At 45.0% G+C, this 18,722-nt stretch overlaps 1 protein-coding gene across 1 annotated transcript in view; it reads left to right on the top strand.

Moving 5' to 3' along the window:
- Positions 1 to 3,817: 3,817 nt before the first annotated feature.
- INPP5A (inositol polyphosphate-5-phosphatase A) overlaps positions 3,818 to 18,722 on the top strand; it is a gene marked incomplete in the record, with an annotated part of 188,074 nt that continues 173,169 nt past the window's right edge. The window contains 3 exon segments of the mRNA XM_078774340.1: positions 3,818 to 4,313; positions 7,358 to 7,399; positions 12,721 to 12,821. Coding sequence (XP_078630466.1) covers positions 4,248 to 4,313; positions 7,358 to 7,399; positions 12,721 to 12,821 — 209 coding nt within the window.

The following is an 18,722-nucleotide window of genomic DNA, read 5'->3' as shown; positions in this document are numbered from 1 at the left end:
TCTGTGCTCTGTCCCCCAAATATTCCTACAGGTCGCACAAGATCTGCCAGCAACCCTCTGATGGTTAAACTGCCGAAATCTCGGCTCTCTGCTCACCTTCACTCTTTCATTCCTCTTTTCTCCCGCCTCTGGAACAAACTCCCTCACTCCCTTCAATCCCACTCCTCCCTCCAAGTCTTTAAAACAGCTGTTCACCACCATCTCTTATCTTCCCCCATCCAAAACCTTGATCTTTTCTACCCCCGCTAATTCACCCCAGATCCACCTTGTTTGAAATTCCAACTTCTTTCCTGGAAGTCCTGGCAGTGTCCATATGTTTTATACCTCTCCCACCGCCCCCTTCCCATGCCCCCCCCCCCCCCAAAGCCCTCGCCCTCTCTCAGATCTCTCGATGTCTCCATGTCTCTCGGTCCCTGCTCTCAAATGTTGTGTTTGTGTCCTTCCCCCTCTCTCCCCATCTTGTCTACCGCTCCCGATGTTATATGTTTTATGTGTCGGTTTGTCTTTCTGTGTGATTAATGTTCGCTCTTTCACGAGCCTCGATCTTGTATACAAAAAAAAAAAAAAAAAAAAAAAAAAAAACCTGTCATAACTTCATCAGGGTCCTCTGCTTTCATTTTGGATGGCACTGGTACATTGTATGCGCTGGACAGAAGGATGGTGTTCAGTGCAGCATCTACTAGCATGTGACCACGGACTGCTCTGGACACATCCTTGCCAGTCAACATGTGGCTCACGGTGTTACTAGCGTACACAACCACAAGGACTTCTTCCAATCCGGAACCTGCCATCAGATGCCCGATGCTACCCAGGAAACTCATTTCCATGTGAAACCCTCCCAGTTTGAGGACCATTCGCCGGAGATGACTGTCAACTGGTTGAGATCGAACAATTGATATAATGCATTCCAATACAAGGGTTGATCGAATGTGAGGACAGGAGTAACACCATGCCGCATGGCCTGAGCTGACACAAATTTTATGTGGAATAGATACAATTTGGATCACTAGGATTGAGATCAATCATTGGAAGGAATATCACAGAAGACTGTCCTGGATATTGGCCATGATGGAACATTTGCATCATACCAGACCATGCAGGTATTGGAGAGCGAAGAAGTAGGGAGGTTTTCCTTAGAATGTCAAGTTGAGATGTCGGATCATCCGCTGCCGTGTGTACAAGTGGCAGATAGGTGAGTGGTGGCATCATTGCAGGGATACGGAAGTACTCAATGTTTATCCGGCAAACTGCAGCAATGTCCGAAGCTGTAACAGACACTTTGGGGACAGGTCTTGAGGTCTTTATTTGTGGTGTAACAGTAGCTATAATGCCCATGCCATGAAATGTCCCGGTGCCATCTAGTGTTGCTTCGTTATGGTCAACATTGTCCGCAATATACTGGATGCATTGTTCTTGACTGCCGAACTGCCGCACTTCGTTCAAATTTTTTCACCTCGGCATAGGAGCATGAGAATCCATGTTCATGAAGTGTGTCTATCAGGAACCGTGACGCAAAATGATGGTGCATCTGTACCCCAAGACCAGGTTGAAGTGGTGCAAGTATGGATCTTAGTCGAATTGCCTGCATGATTGACTGCCCAATCGATGCAACTTTCACATCAACATTTTTACCAGAGAACAGTGTCCTCAAAAGTACTTCCATCGTCTTTGGAAGAAAATTCACAGCAGAGTCTGTATTGTCAACATCTTCATTCCCTGGATAAGTATCATTTTGGATATCCATTGATTTGACATCACTCTCAATGAGTTTAGCAGCAGTTTTGATGATGTTCAGTTTCTCGTCTTCAGTGTTGTCTGGTTTTGTTTGTTTATGAAAGGCATAAAGGATGCAACAAGCTGTGTCTCTCAATATAACCACACATTCTTTTGTCTTGAGCACTGTCATTACAACTCTGTCACCAAAATGTTGCTGTATTTTGGTTTTCATGTATTTGGCACTATACGCCTCATGGTCCGTGTTTTCAAGATAGTTAGTCATTTTCAAAACAAGTTCATTAATTGTTGTTTGTTGCTCTTCAGTTTCTTCCATGAAATGTACTACGTTGAGGAATGCTGCTGTTCTCTCATCTGCCTCAGGTCTTCCGGCTTTGAACTTCTTCGGAGTTTCCCCGCTACAGTCAAGCGATAGTTTCCTATGAATATCCTTCCCAGTCCTAAAATTACTATTGCACTGCTGATGATATAGTGCATCTGCTGCGTGCAAATCATTCACTGATGCCAGTCTTCCTGCTACAGTTTCAGACCACTTATCATTTCTAGAATGACAAATCTCAAGCACTGTGAATTGAAAGTCTTTTGTTCTCACTGGAAATACATCAATTTCCCTCCGTCTGTTATCACATTTGGCGGGTTGTCCACAGAACAAGCAGTGCTCTTGAAAATTGAAAGTGTTTTTGACTGAACGGAGATCAGGCCTACCCTCATCTGGTATCTTATTAACTTCATTCTCACGTGCAATATTTGCCGGTTTGCAACATATTCGACGGCATTCTACATGTACTCGGTCTCCTGCAACAGTCCTCAGGTCAAGGCCACGTTGCACACTTGCACGATTCACCCCATCACTGCCTTTTGTTTGCAGAACAACAGTTGGGTTTCCATCTGTGCTTGACTCAGAACAAAGGCAACACCTTTCCATTATTCAAGGTGTTACATCACCATCCTGAAAATACAAAAGTACATAATTAGAGTGTTATAATTATGATTTCATTGCTATTACTAACTTCTATAATTGCAGATTGGAGGCCATATTGGATTATGCAAATTAGACATATTTCCCATGTTGGGATTGGAACCCTGGTGTTGGGCTAGCGGCTCGGGTGCCGGCTTAGGATACCTAGGATCCTGGGTTCGTAATCCCGGTCAATTGTCGATTGCTGAATTAACGCCAGGGGGGTTGACTCAGCCTGTCATCCTTCCGAGGTCGGCAAATTGAGTACCAGTTCACTGGTAATTCCCTGTTTGTCGTTAAAGGCGGCAAAAAGGGTTGGCGTCAGGAAGGGCATCCGGCCGTAAAACATTGCTTCAAAAAGGGGACCAAAAAAAAAAAACAACAACAACCACGGTGCCCGAAAAAGGCCAACCCCCGCTTGCGGGGAAAAATGGCCTCTAAAGGTGGTTTTTTTTTTTTTCCCCATGTTGGGATTGCTTGGGACTTTTAGTATGTTGTTGTGGGGACCTTGTAGAAATGCATTGTGGCAAGAAAAAGTCTGTTACAATTTGTTCCAAGTTGAGTGAAAAAATGGGCTAGATTGCCTGGACTAAGACAGGTATCTGCATCAGGACCTGAACCAAAATGTACTCCATTGGTCCTTGTCACACACCCAACCCGTCCACCAAGCTTCGTCCGAATCCGTCGATAACTTTTTGAGATATCCTGGTCAAAGAGAGACAGACAAACAGGGGTGAAAACATCACCTATGTGATATGTCCACCCTCGTTGGCGGAGGTAACAAACAACGCTAACCGACGTTGAATAAACGTTGTACGGACGTCGCGAATTAATTTCAACCAAATTGATGTGATGAAACGACGAAGAGTCAGATTTCGTACATCGGGGGGGAAACCCCGATGGATTCGACACAGGCATGGCGGCCCAAATGGCTTGGCGTATCGACCAAGTAGTGGCAACGTTCAAACAACGAGGAATCTCTCAAAAGGGCTCGACCGTGTATCGGCTACGCTTGGCTAAAAATGTCAAGGTTTATTATCTTCTGGAAGCTCCGCCTACGAATGACGTCACTGCCTGCGTACGTGATGCGCGAGTGGAAACTCGGGGGGCGTGTTCTGTTCCGTTTTTACGACAATAAATAATCCATTCACGCTCCATTTGTCTAAGACTCTATTAATATCCCCGATGTGCATTTAAAAGGTGCATTTTTGAAAGACTACGAAACAGGTCGATCGAGTTTTTATTTAATACAAATTAAAACCCCGATATTTTCTTTGAACCGCGCCCGGCGATCTCCTCAGCACCGGCCACCGGGTCTCGTTAGGAAGCTCGCGCCAGGCATGGCAGCTAAGTGAGAGGAGGAGGAAGTCGTCGTGAGGGAGCTGCGTCCCGGCTTTGGGCTCAGCTTGGCGCGACCGGTGACCCCGAGCTCGGCCGTGCGTCGATGTGTCTTCAACGAGGATGTAAGCAACGCGAAGCGGAGTCAGTGAGTCCTTCCACTTGGAGCTCCGAGATCCCCCGGTAACCTTATTAGGATCGTCCAGTTCGTCCGAGCATGGCTGCAGCGCCCGGGCCTCGTGTTCTCTTTCTCACTGCCAATGTCAGCTCGATCTTCGACGACGTGAGTTTGTTCCCATTAAATTGATCCCGCGCATGTCGGCGCACCTGAGTTTGTTTGGTTTTAAACCCGCTTGGTGAATCGAGCGCTGTGGGACGAAGCGGACGTTTCTTGGATCGTGTAGGCTAATTGTGTCCATCATCAGGTAGTTAGACATGAGTGTTGAAGGACAAAATGATGAACGACTCATGCATGAGAGGTCCATGATTCTTTAACCTTTAACCTTTTAGGCTGTGATGCCAAAATTGTTTCGTTGGTGTTACAGTTGTACGTTCATCTGGGTTATTTCGTTGTGATTTAAAATGTGTTTTTTGAGCTTTCTTCTTGTGTGGATTATGGTCTGAACAAGCAGAAGTGTACCTGGTATCTTAAATTTACAAGCATTGGATATGTATGTCCATGTCTAGGATGTGACGCATTCCAAGATGTGACATTGTCCAAGATGTGATGTCCATGTCCAGGATGTAACATTGTCCAAGATGTGATGTCCATGGCTAGGATGTGACGTATTCCAAGATGTGATATCCATGTCCAGGATGTAACATTGTCCAAGATGTGATGTCCATGTCCAGGATGTGATGCATTCCAAGATGTGACGCATTCCAAGATGTGACGCATTCCAAGATGTGACGCATTCCAAGATGTGACGCATTCCAAGATGTGACGCATTCCAAGATGTGACGCATTCCAAGATGTGACGCATTCCAAGATGTGACGCATTCCAAGATGTGACGCATTCCAAGATGTGACGCATTCCAAGATGTGACGCATTCCAAGATGTGACGCATTCCAAGATGTGACGCATTCCAAGATGTGACGCATTCCAAGATGTGACGCATTCCAAGATGTGACGCATTCCAAGATGTGACGCATTCCAAGATGTGACGCATTCCAAGATGTGACGCATTCCAAGATGTGACGCATTCCAAGATGTGACGCATTCCAAGATGTGACGCATTCCAAGATGTGACGCATTCCAAGATGTGACGCATTCCAAGATGTGACGCATTCCAAGATGTGACGCATTCCAAGATGTGACGCATTCCAAGATGTGACGCATTCCAAGATGTGACGCATTCCAAGATGTGACGCATTCCAAGATGTGACGCATTCCAAGATGTGACGCATTCCAAGATGTGACGCATTCCAAGATGTGACGCATTCCAAGATGTGACGCATTCCAAGATGTGACGCATTCCAAGATGTGACGCATTCCAAGATGTGACGCATTCCAAGATGTGACGCATTCCAAGATGTGACGCATTCCAAGATGTGACGCATTCCAAGATGTGACGCATTCCAAGATGTGACGCATTCCAAGATGTGACGCATTCCAAGATGTGACGCATTCCAAGATGTGACGCATTCCAAGATGTGACGCATTCCAAGATGTGACGCATTCCAAGATGTGACGCATTCCAAGATGTGACGCATTCCAAGATGTGACGCATTCCAAGATGTGACGCATTCCAAGATGTGACGCATTCCAAGATGTGACGCATTCCAAGATGTGACGCATTCCAAGATGTGACGCATTCCAAGATGTGACGCATTCCAAGATGTGACGCATTCCAAGATGTGACGCATTCCAAGATGTGACGCATTCCAAGATGTGACGCATTCCAAGATGTGACGCATTCCAAGATGTGACGCATTCCAAGATGTGACGCATTCCAAGATGTGACGCATTCCAAGATGTGACGCATTCCAAGATGTGACGCATTCCAAGATGTGACGCATTCCAAGATGTGACGCATTCCAAGATGTGACGCATTCCAAGATGTGACGCATTCCAAGATGTGGCGCATTCCAAGATGTGACGCATTCCAAGATGTGACGCATTCCAAGATGTGACGCATTCCAAGATGTGACGCATTCCAAGATGTGACGCATTCCAAGATGTGACGCATTCCAAGATGTGACGCATTCCAAGATGTGACGCATTCCAAGATGTGACATTGTCCAAGATGTGATGTCCATGTCTAGGATGTGCCACACTCCAAGATGTCCAAGATTAGATGTGAATGTTCATGTCCAAGATGTGATGTGATGTGATGTGATGTCTATGTCCAAGATGTGACACTGTCCAACATGTCATGATGTCCATGTCCAAGGTGTGACACTTCAATTTTAGCAATCTATTCTGAGTCCCCCCCACCTCTGTAATTGTCATATTGCTCTTATGAAATCATCGTATTGCTTTCAATTCCACCCTTTGTGTCATTTGTCTGAGTTGTGAACACCATTCTGCTTTTGAACCACCACATGCAGTTTCACTGATGGACGTCGACAAACCAGTAGGTACCACCTGCCACATGGCAGGTCGTGCCGTAAGCATAAAACTAGTAGGTACCACCTGCCGGCGTGCCATCGGCATGAAGCAAGTAGGTACCACCTGCCACATAGCAGGTCGTGCTGTAGTCATGAAACCATTAGGCACCTGGAAACCAGATGCATGATTTCCATCGAAGCATTTACTCCCCCAAGAAGTTATTTTGTCATAAACCGCAATAGGGTCGGCTGTCGCTTAAACCCTGGAACGAAGTCACTGCAATTGATGATCCCTTCCTTTGCGAAGGATGTGATTGTGATTTTGGCCTTGGTGGTTTATTTTGTGAATGTCTGACGCCATTGTGAGTAACATTTATTGCTGTGCACACGTTCGCCGGTGGTTTGAGTAATTTTGGGTTGGTCCTCTGTGTTCACAGACCGGTTATTCCTCTATGCATGTCGGGACTCGTGGCACGGTGATCTGTTTGCTAATAGCACCGTCCTTTTTCATTTTGTGTCATTTTGCTTTATTCTGCCAAATGCCTTTAACTCTGTTTAGAAAAGCATTTTATTACCCATTGATCCAAACGTTTATTCCTCGAAAGTTGATTTCCTTTCATCTTCCTACTCTATTCCTTCCGATTTACGCATTTTTATTTGATGTTGGACAATGAAAAAACGACTTTTGTCTCCCGTTGTGTCTTGTTTTGTTGGTCATCTGTCACTGCTTTACCTCTTGATTTCAACATTGTTCTCCATCTCATCCCTCTTTGCAGCCAGAGCAACTACAGAAGAACTGGCTGCAAGAGTTTTTTGAGGTAAGCGATTGTCGCATACGCACATTTCTTTCGGCCACTTTGTTCCCCAAAGGAAGACGTCATCATTTCTCACCACCAGGTTTACATTTGACTTGGAGTGTACAAACAAAATAAGAAGTTGCACTTCGTAATATTGCTGTATTAATATAAGTGATGTGAAAATATCGAATGAAAGGTTGATTTTGAGTCGTCATCATTACCTCCGCCACCAAAAGTGGATAGAGGCTATGTTTTCACCCCTGTCTGTCTCTGTTTGTGAACAAGATATCTCAAAGGTTGTGGACGGATTCGGACGAAACTTGGCGAAGATGTTGCGTAAGAAGAGGTTGAAGATTGAATTGATTGAAATTGTGAAGATCTGAGTCTGGATCCGGATCAGAGAATTTTTTAAAGTGCCTTTTAATCATTGTGCGATAGGGCTAAAACCGATACATAGCACGATATCTCAAAGTTATGGACGGATTTAGACGAAACTTGGCGGACCAGTTGGGTGTGTGACGAGGACGAATTGATTCTATATTTGGTGAAGATCTGAATATTGATTCGGATCCGAGAATTATTTAAATTTTAAGTGATTCTTTACCATTGAGAGATCGGGCTAAAACCTATATACAGTGCATTCAGAAAGTGTTCAGACCCCTTCACTTTTTCACATTTTGTTATGTTGCAGCCTTATGGTGAAATCGTTTAAATTCATTTTTTTCCTCATCAATCTACACTCAACACCCCATAATGACGAAGAGAAAACAGGATTTTAGAAAGTTTTGCAAATTTATTGAAAAGAAAAAACTGAAATATCACATTTACATAAGTATTCAGACCCTTTGCTATGACACTTGAAATTTAGCTCAGGTGCCTCCCATTTCTCTTGATCATCTTTGAGATGTTTCTACACCTTGATTGGAGTCCACCTGTGGTAAATTCAATTGATTGGACATGATTTGGAAAGGCACACATCTGTCCTCACAGCTGACAATGCATATCAGAGCAAAAACCAAGCCATGAGGTCGAAGGAACTGCCTGTAGAGCTCAGACAGGATTGTGTCGAGGCACAGATCTGGGGAAGCCGACAAAAAAAAAAAATCTCTGCTGCATTGAAGGTTCCCAAGAGCACAGTGGCTTCCATAATTCTTAAATGGAAGAAGTTTGGAACAACCAGGACTCTTCCTAGAGCTGGCCGCCCGGCCAAACTGAGCAATCGGGGGAGAAGGGCCTTGGTCACCTCTGACCAAGGCCCTTCTCCCCCGATTGCTCAGTTTGGCTGGGCGGCCAGCTCTAGGAAGAGTCCTGGTTGTTCCAAACTTCTTCCATTTAAGAATTATGGAGGCCACTGTGCTCTTGGGAACCTTCAATGCAGCAGAGATATTTTTTTTGGCTTCCCTAGATCTGTGCCTTGACACAATCCTGTCTCTGAGCTCTGCAGGCAGTTCCTTCGACCTCATGGCTTGGTTTTTGCTCTGATATGCATTGTCAGCTGTGAGACCTTCTATAGACAGGTGTGTGCCTTTCCAAATCATATCCATTCAATTGAATTTACCACAGGTGGACTCCAATCAAGGTGTAGAAACATGTCAAAGATCAAGAGAAATGGGAGGCACCTGAGCTAAATTTCAATTGTCATAGCAAAGGGTCTGAATACTTATGTAAATGTGATATTTCAGTTTTTTCTTTTTAATAAATTTGCAAAACTTTCTAAAATCCTGTTTTCTCTTTGTCATTATGGGGTATTGAGTGTAGATCAAGGGGAAAAATGAATTTAAACGATTTCAGCATAAGGCTGCAACATAACAAAATGTGAAAAAAGTGAAGGGGTCTGAATACTTTCTGAATGCACTGTATAGCAGGATATCTCAAATAGTTATGGATGGATTTGGATGAAACTTGGTGGACGAGTTGGTTAGGTGACCAGAACAAGCCGATTAGATTTTGGTTCAGGTCCAAATCCAGATCCGGCATACTGTTCAGCCTGGTGGAGGTATGCGCTCTACCAAGTGCCGTTCTCGTATACTATCACAAGCAGGGTTTCCCATACATGTGAAAGTGAGTGTTTAATGGAAATTGTATAAGCCTTTGCTGTGTGTGACAAAACTGAATCGTCAGTCGAGGGTGCTGGAGGCCTGAAACGGCCCCGGAAACTCAAATTACTAAGATGCTGAGAAATGTATCGACAGCTTGGTCCACTTTGAAGGGGTGGGGGAGGGAGTAATAAATAATGAAAAACCCCTTCGATGAAAATAAATGTCGCTGCCTAGTGCATCCTGGTGGTGAACTCCCACACCTCATCTGGGAGCTCTTGGGGCAGTCTTGGGCATGTGTGTCGCACCAAGACCTCAACTGATGCCACTGGTCTCAGAAGCAGTGCCAATCTCCGCCACGTGCCAACTTACTGGTCTCCTTGCTCTTGATTCCACAACACCCACAAAGATCAGGCTTGTCTGTTCGCCAACTTGTTTTCTCGCCACCTCTCCTGCTCCCCTTGTGCTTGAAACCACAACACCCACAAAGATCAGACTCATCTGCTCTCCGACTCATCTGTCCATGTGATGTGCATGTTGGACAAGAATATGCCCTTGCGCAACCAAAAATGATTATCGCTGCGTGTGACTCCAGGGCAACTCAGAATAGCCTTGTTTTTAGCTCACCTGGAAAGTAGTGCCGGGGGAGCTTATGGGATGGTGCTGTGGGACGGCGGGTCATCTGTCCGTCCGTAAACACTTGCAACTTATCCGAAACTGATTATGGGATTGTGACCAAGCTTGGCTAAAATTATATTTGGTATGTTGGAACTCAAGTTTGTTCACAGCATTAAAAAGTCGGCATCTAAGGGGGTCAACTGGGGGTCAAAGTGGGTCCAGGTTTGCTGCCTCCCTCCCCCCCAACCACCCACACTCCCCCACCTACCAAAATAGGTATTTGCTTTCCTCTCTGAAAGTACATGCACAATTTTGATGAAACCTGACTGCAATCTTCCTGGCCCGTGATGTACCAAAGTTTGGTTTAGCCATTTAAATAAAAAGTCGGGATCTAAGGGGGGTATACAGAGGGCGGGAAGGGGGATTGCCCCGCAAAATATGGATTTGTTTTCTTCTCCAAAACTACACACACTATTTTAATGAAACTTGACAACAACCTTCATCACCCTCCTCAGTGTCATTCTTTTACCAGGTGAGCACCCAGGGGTATTGCTCATATTTTAAATAATATAATACAAGATTGGAAAGGGGGGAGGGTCAAGGGAAACTGGATCCGCAGCACACAGGGCATCTACTCTACATCCGTTGTAAAGTGACCCTTGTATGCTTGCCCTCAAAGCACTTGCACAAATATTGTCACGTCTGTGTAAGCACAAATACATAAGGGTATTGCCATTCCTTCCCATGCACTGTTCAATACAATTTTACCTCTGTCATTGAAGGTGGACGATGGTTGTGTTTTCACTCCTGTCTTGTCTTTGTGCTTGTCTGTGAGCAGGATATCACAAAACGTTATGGACGGATTCAAACTACATTCGGTGAACAGGTTGGGTGTGTGACACGGACGACTTGATTTGATTTTGGGGAAGATCCAGATGCGATAATTCTTTAGTGATGCTTCACCATTGAGAGATAGGGCCAAAAACTATGAAGACGGCCTCAGACGAATAGCCGAAACGAGCTTCAACTCCGAGGCATATTTCAAACCTTGGCAGGATTGTCTTTGGCGCATGCGGGAAAGGCCCGAAGCCTTATCTAATCGGGAACACACGGGGGTTAATCCGAACCCACAGAACAAATAAACGAAACAAGACAATAAATTTAGAGTCAACAAATAATTGTTTAATGAAAATAATGCAAGCAATTAAAATGAATGTGAGGTAAAAACTATTTCCTAATTTTAGATGTCTCTACTCACTCATATACAAACAAGGGGGAAAGATAAATTAAAATAACTTCCCTTCCTGTAGGGCTGACCCTCAGCACTGGCCCCAAAGTGTGGCGAGGGCGTGTTTGTTATTGCTGCTGGGTGTAGTCGCTTGTGCAGGACGCGCCCCGATAATGGCGCCGAACCCGCACACCACAAAACGCCCAAGCGTGAGCAGGCATTCAACTAGCCCTTCCTTGCTTCCACCGCCAAGCGCAACGTGGCCCCAGCTCCCCCAAAATACACCACAGTCCAAGAACACCCCCCTCCTCCAACGTTGCAAAAACTCAACAATGCTCCGAAGGTTCTCTGCACGAGAGGAGCGACCGGCCGTCACGCAACCGAGAGAGACAGACACAAAAAAAAAAAAAATAAAAAAGACAGATGGAGATGGTGAGATGGCGTCTTTTTCCCTTCCAGCTCTTGATTGTTCGACCGCTGACATCCAACTCTGTCCAATCAACGAGTGCTACTCAATCATCCCATCGTGCCTCCACCAATCACGAAGGCCGGGGCATGGCCTCTTCATTAGGAGTGGTCGGGGGGGCGGAGTCTAATCTCTGTTCTGGAATGTTAGGATGACATCGGGGTTTACTTGCCTATCGGCAAATGTGTTGGGTCTGTCGGACGTGGCGTCGTCATGAGCAAATGAGTCCATTGCCTAGCCGGCTGAGGTTTATAAGAACATGAGGGAAAAATCACAGGGAGGCAAGCACGTACAGGGGAATTTAACCTCAGACCCTTCCTAGATAGCACAACTCTACTCCTCCGTGTGGAGACATCTAAACACTTAACTGGACATTCGACCCTACTTGGATACATCAAGATGGCTTCTACTTCTCCGCGACACTCGGAGCATGCTAATTTATACGATTCTGACTTTTCTATGAGGTATTTCATGCCTACCCCCACAAACGTAGCTACATATACATATACATATACATCAAAAGGTGATGGACAGATTCGGACGAAACTTGTTGGATAGTTTGGGTGTCGAACAAGGACGAATTTATTCCATTTTGGTGAAGACCCGGATGCAGATCCGGCCTTTCAGTGGGATACAAAACATAATTTAAACTAAACAAAACAATGTTCAAAATTTAAACTTGCCACTGAAACAAAGAGGCACTGGCTTCAATGGAAACCTTTTACCTTGACATTGTAGAGAGGAAAAAGACTATAAAATATTTATTATCTTCAGAAGTGTTGAATGACATTAGCCACAGGGTTAGTGTTATGGGTGTGCTTTCTTTACTTGATGAACATTTTTGGTATGTAACATGCATTGGCCTTTGATGTACTTTTATTACTTAGCATTTAGGAGTTTTTCTTTTTAATATTTCATTTAATATTTTCCTATTTATTTGCTGTACTTTTACACACTTGTGACTCATGCCTGGTTATTTCTCATCTTCCCCAAGGTAGTACGGGTGCAGAAGCCATTATTTGTAGCTGTGCATTGCCAGGAAGTTGGAGGAAAGAATTTTCATGAGTCCAAACCGCATGTGGAAGCTTTTGTCAGGTTGGTGAATGAAGTCTGGGAATTGCTTTTTGTTTTCTTCAGAAATGATTTTTATTATATTTTAGAAGGTATGTTACATTTTTATTGCATCATGTTGTTCTATGCATGGCCACTGTTAAATCTATGGTGCTACTCTTCTCTGAGGATAGTGTTTTATATCATCAAGGACTTGTTGGGAGTGGATAAAACTCCCAAAATCCAAGCTTGCTGCTCATCTCCATTCCTTTGTTATTGTTCTCCTGCTTGGGAAATATACTTACTCAGCTTCTTGTCATACTTTTCCTTCCATGGCTTCAAATTGGCACACCACCAACTCAAGTTATGCGCTACGCCGACCCTTTATTTTTGCGATGCCCGCAACCCTCCTCTACCTCTCCCCATCTATTTTCACCAAGCAATATTTCCTTCCTTTCCTTATCCTTGTTCATTCTCCCCATTTTTGTGCTTGTATGTTGTCTCATTTCTCTACAGTAAGTGTTGTCTTTCACTCTCTCTCACTTCATTCTTTGTTCGTCCATGAGCCTGGATTTGAATAAAAACAAAAACTTTGGGGCTCCTGGTATCGAGGTTAATCCTTCTCCGAGATTCTAGAGTCGACCCTCTTAGTATAGTTATATTCACTGCGTTGAACGCCAATTAATAAATACAGTCACGTGAAAAAGTAAGTACACCCCATGTAAAGTTTTGACTTTTTCAACATATTTCAACATACAGCTATTTGATCTTCATTTCAACAATATTGATAGATAAAAGTGATATAACATAACAAATATCATGAAACATTTACAATTTGTAGTCCATTGTATAATTTAAATAAACATAAATGCAAATTTTGCATGTGGAAAAAGTAAGTACACCCCTGCATTTATCACTACTTCAAATACCTAAAATTAGAATCGGGTGCACCAGCTCAGGTGCAAATGATTCGAACATCGTTAGAGAGGGTCTTTCTTTTTTTTTTTTTTGGATACAAGATCGAGGCTTGTGAAAGCGCTAACATTAATCACACAGAAAGGCAAACCGACACATAAAACATATAACATGGGGAGCGGTAGACAAGATGGGGCGAGAGGGGGAGGAACACAAACACAACATCTGAGAGCAGGGACATCGAGAGATCTGTGGGAGGGAGAGGGCTTTGGGGGGTGGGGGTGGAGGCATGGGAAGGGGGGGTGGGAGAGGTATAAAACATATGGACACTGCCAGGACTTCCAGGAAAGAAGTTGGAATTTCAAACAAGGTGGATCTGGGGTGAATTAGTGGGGGTAGAAAAGATCAAGGTTTTGGATGGGGAAAGATAAGAGATGGTGGTGAACAGCTGTTTTAAAGACCTGGAGGGAGGAGTGGGATTGAAGGGAGTGTGGGAGTTTGTTCCAGAGGCGGGAGAAAAGAGGAATGAAAGAGTGAAGGTGAGCAGAGAGCCGAGATTTCGGCAGTTTAACCATCAGAGGGTTGCTGGCAGATCTTGTGCGACCTGTCAGAATATTTGGGGGACAAAGCACAGAGAGAGCTGGGGGTGCAAGGCCGGAGAGGAGTCGGTAGAAGACAGAAAGACCACCTACCTGTCTGCGGTGAGTGAGTGAAAGGCCCTCGGAGATAGCTTCATCACGGGAGATTCCAATGATTTTGAAAGCTTTGGTTTCAACAGCGTGAAGCCGAGCTAGGTGTGAGGCAGGAGCACCGGCCCATAGGGGAGAACAGTATTCGATTGAGCTGCGGATGAAAGCCTTGTATGTGGTGAGGAGCTCAGGATTGCCGAGGAAGGACTTCGCACGACGGAGGATGCCCAGTCGGCGACTGGCTTTGGAGGCCAGCTTGGAAATGTGGTTTTCCCAAGAAAGATCATGGCAGATATGAATGAATGAATGAATGATGAATGATCGTTTTAAGACCATTTTCCCCGCTAGAGCGCGGGTTAGCCTTGCGGGCCCCATGACAATCATGGTTCCCTGTTTGAGGCAATGTTTTTATGGCCGGATGCCCTTCCTGACGCCAACCCTTGGACATGCTCTTACGATGCGCGGGGATACGGTATAGCTATTCTGAATCCGGGTATACACCGTGTCCGTGATCATTCATCCCAGCAAGCTGGTACTCAATTTGCTGACCTCGGAAGGATGACGGGCTGAGTCAACCCCCCTGGCGTTAATTCAGCGATCGACCGGGATTCGAACCCAGGATCCGAGGATCCCAAGCCGGCACCCTAACCGCGAAGTCAACACCAGGCTGAGAGACCCAAAAGCTTGAGCGACAGAACTTCTTGGAGAGGATTGTTGAGAAAGTAGATGGGAGGGTTGTCCAGTCGATCTTTTCGGAGAGACATAGTAAGAGTGTGAGATTTGTCAGGATTGAAAGACATGTTCCACTTCTTTGACCAGTCTGTGATTTTGTCCAGGTCTTCAGAGAGTGAGGAGGCTGCAGACTGCCGATCTGAGGGAAGAGGAATGGAGCGGCAGAGAGTGGAGTCATCAGCAAAGAGATAGAGAGGATTTTCCAGAGAGTCGGAGAGATCATTGATAAAGACCAGAAAAAGCACAGTGCCCAGAACACTGCCTTGGGGAACTCCAGCCTGAACAGGAAGGGGAGATGAGAGAAATCCATTCAGGGCCACACGTTGTCTACGACCAGAGAGGAAGTCCGCAAGCCATGCATGGAGATTTCCATGGATACCATAGGAGGAGAGTTTGGTGAGCAGAGCTGGGTGCCAGACCGTATCGAAGGCACGTGATATGTCAAGGGAGACGGCTCTGATCTCCTGTTTGGCATTGAGGACCTCCATCCATTGTTGAGACAGCAGAAGCAGCATGTCCAGAGTAGAATGACGTGGTCTGAATCCAAATTGATGATCGGAGATCAAGCCATTGGAGAAGAGGAAGGATTTGATATCCGAAGCAATGATAGATTCCATGACTGCTGATAATTGGGAGCAGACTGATTGGTCTGTAGTTGCAAGGATCTGTTTTTGCACCTTTTTGTGTAAAACGGTAATGTTTGCTGATTTCCAGGATGCTGGCAGATGACCTTGAGCAAAAGAGAGGGTGAAAAGAACAGAGAGAGTGTGAGATAGTGCGGCAGAGCAGGATTTTAGGACCCGTGGGCTGATGCCGTCTGGTCCAGTTGCAGAATCAGAGTCGAGGTTTGACAAAAACTCCTCCACCTTGTCAGCAGAGAAGGACACAGAGTCCAGGAGCAGTTGGGTTCGACTGGGTAAGGTGGGAACAGAGAGAGATGAGTTTGGGACACAAGATTTTGAGGCAAACACAGAGTTGAGGCATTCGGCTTTGTCACGTGCGGTGTCAACTGTGTAGCCATTTGAGGTAAGGGAGCGGATGGAGGGGGAACAAACACCAGAAACGGATTTGACCAGACGCCACCAGGATTTGGAGGAAGGAGACAGGTTTGAGAGTTCAATCTTGAGTGTGGAGAGATAGTGCTTCCTGGTACTCCTGAGGGTAGACACACACTTGTCCCGAGCTTGGTGGAAGGAACTGAGATTGCCTTCAGTTGGATTAGCCTTCCAAGAGGCAAAGGCAAGTTGTTTCAGGGTAACTGCCTCACCACAAGATTCAGTGTACCATGGATGGGAGGAAGGGTAAGACAACTGAAGACAAGATGGGATAAATCTGTGCATGAGAGAGAGCAGTTTGCTTTCGAAGAATTCCCAGGATGAGTTGATGTCAGAAGCAGTGGAGATGGGAGACTTTGTTGTTGAAGTGTGTGGCGTCACCATGCCTAGATCAAAACAGCTCTCTGAGGCCTTCAGAAAGAAGGTTAGAGATGCCTACGAGTCTGGGAAGGGATTTAAAAAGATCTCCAAACAATTTGAAATCAATCATTCGACTGTCCGGAAGATAATCTACAAGTGGAGAAGATTCCAAACAACTGCCAACTTGTTCAGGCCAGGCTGCCCCAGCAAGTTCAGCCCGAGAGCAGACCGCAAGATGCTGAAAGAAGTCTAAGAACCCCAGAATGTCATCACGGGACCTCCAGGTAGCTCTTGCCACCGTTGATGTCAAAGTGCACGAGTCTAACATTAGAAAGAGGCTGCACAAACTTGATCTACATGGGAGGTGTGCCAGGAGGAAACCTTTGCTGTCCAGAAAGAACATCAGGGCAAGACTAAAGTTTGCCAATGAACACCTAGGCAAAGACCAGCACTTCTGGAACCATGTGCTCTGGACAGATGAGTCAAAGGTAGAGCTATTTGGCCATAGTACCAGAAGACATGTTTGGCGAAAACCAAAGACAGCATTTGACCTCAAGAACCTGATACCAACTGTAAAGCATGGTGGTGGAAATATTATGGTTTGGGGCAGCTTTGCTGCATCAGGGCCTGGGCAGCTCACCATCATATAATCCACTATGAATTCTTCATTGTAACAGAGGGTGCTTGAGGATAATGTGAAACCATCTGTCGGAAAGTTGAAGCTCAACCAAAGGTGGACCTTGCAACATGACAAGGACCCTAAACATGCCAGTAAATCCACCAAGGAATGGCTGAAAAGAAAAATTGAGGGTTCTGGAATGGCCAAGTCAAAGCCCGGATCTAAATCCCATCGAGATGTTGTTGGGGGTATTTGAAACGAGCTGTGCATGCAAGAAACCCCTCAAACATCGCACAGCTGAAAGAAGTCTGCATGGAGGAGTGGGCAAAAAAAATTTCTCCCAGTCGATGTCAGACTAGTAGACTTATAAGAAATGCCTACTTGAGGGTGTTTCTGCCAAAGGGGGCAATAACACCTATTAGAGCCAAGGGTGTACTTACTTTTTCCACATGCAAAATTTGCATTTATGTTTATTTAAATTATACAATGGACTACCAAATGTAAATGTTTCATGATATTTGTTATTTTATATCACCTTTGTCTATCAATATTGTTGAAATGAAGATCAAATAGCTGTATGTTGAAATATGTTGAAAAAGTCAAAACTTTACATGGGGTGTACTTACTTTTTCACGTGACTGTATATATCACTGGGAAGTACAGAACAAGATTGCTTTTATTTCTTCTCAGTATTGTAAGTAAATAGTCCACATCACAGAGGGAATTAGTCTGTGCATTGTTCTGTTTGTTCTATTATGCAAGTTATTGTGCGAATGTGAAGCTTCAGAAAGAAATTGCTATGCTTTCAAACAGTAGCATGTTTACCATTGTAAACTTAAAAGACCAGGAAAGAGGTGGTGGAAGTTATAGAGACCATCAACCTGTTTGCGATGGTGACGTGATGAGCCCATAGACTTGGCTTCATCGTGGGAGATTCTAATAATATTGAAGGCTTTGGTTTCTCTAGCGCTAAGCTCAGCAAAATGTGAAGCAGAGGGGAGAGCAGTACTCCATGAATAATTATAATAATAATAATAATAATATTGCATTTATTTTATATAGCGCTTTTCAGGGAGCCCAAAGATGCTTTGACAGAGTGCAAAACATAATGCATAGCAAAACATAAAAACAATTGCAAAAAAACAAGAATCAATAGGGAAATATTAAAAGCAAAAAGGAGGGAGAAGGAGAAGAGATAATCAGGGGTTAAATGCTGTGGGTTAAATGTTGAATGCAGTGTTGAACAGGTGGGTCTTGAGTGATGTTTTGAATGTGGTGAGTGAGGAGTAGTCTCTGATGGTGTGAGGTCATGAGTTCCAGAGGGTGGGAGCAGCGATGGAGAAGGCCCTGTCCCCCCAGGATCTGAATTTGGTCCAGATGGGGGGGGGGGGGGGGGGGGGGGGGTCAGGAGTTGGTACCAGCAGAGCGGAGGTTGTGGTTGGGAGTGTGTCTGGAGATGAGGTCAGCCAGGTAGGATGGGGCCAGGTTATGGAGGGCTTTGTAGGTCAAGAGGAGGATTTTGTACTGGATTTTCTGGGAGATAGGGAGCCAGTGAAGCTTGTAAAGGACGGGGGTG

The sequence above is a fragment of the Myxine glutinosa genome, chromosome 3 (genome assembly GCF_964187855.1).
Source record: "Myxine glutinosa chromosome 3, kmMyxGlut1.1, whole genome shotgun sequence".
Taxonomy (NCBI): Eukaryota; Metazoa; Chordata; class Myxini; order Myxiniformes; family Myxinidae; genus Myxine; species Myxine glutinosa.
This window is presented reverse-complemented; position numbering and strand designations above follow the sequence as displayed.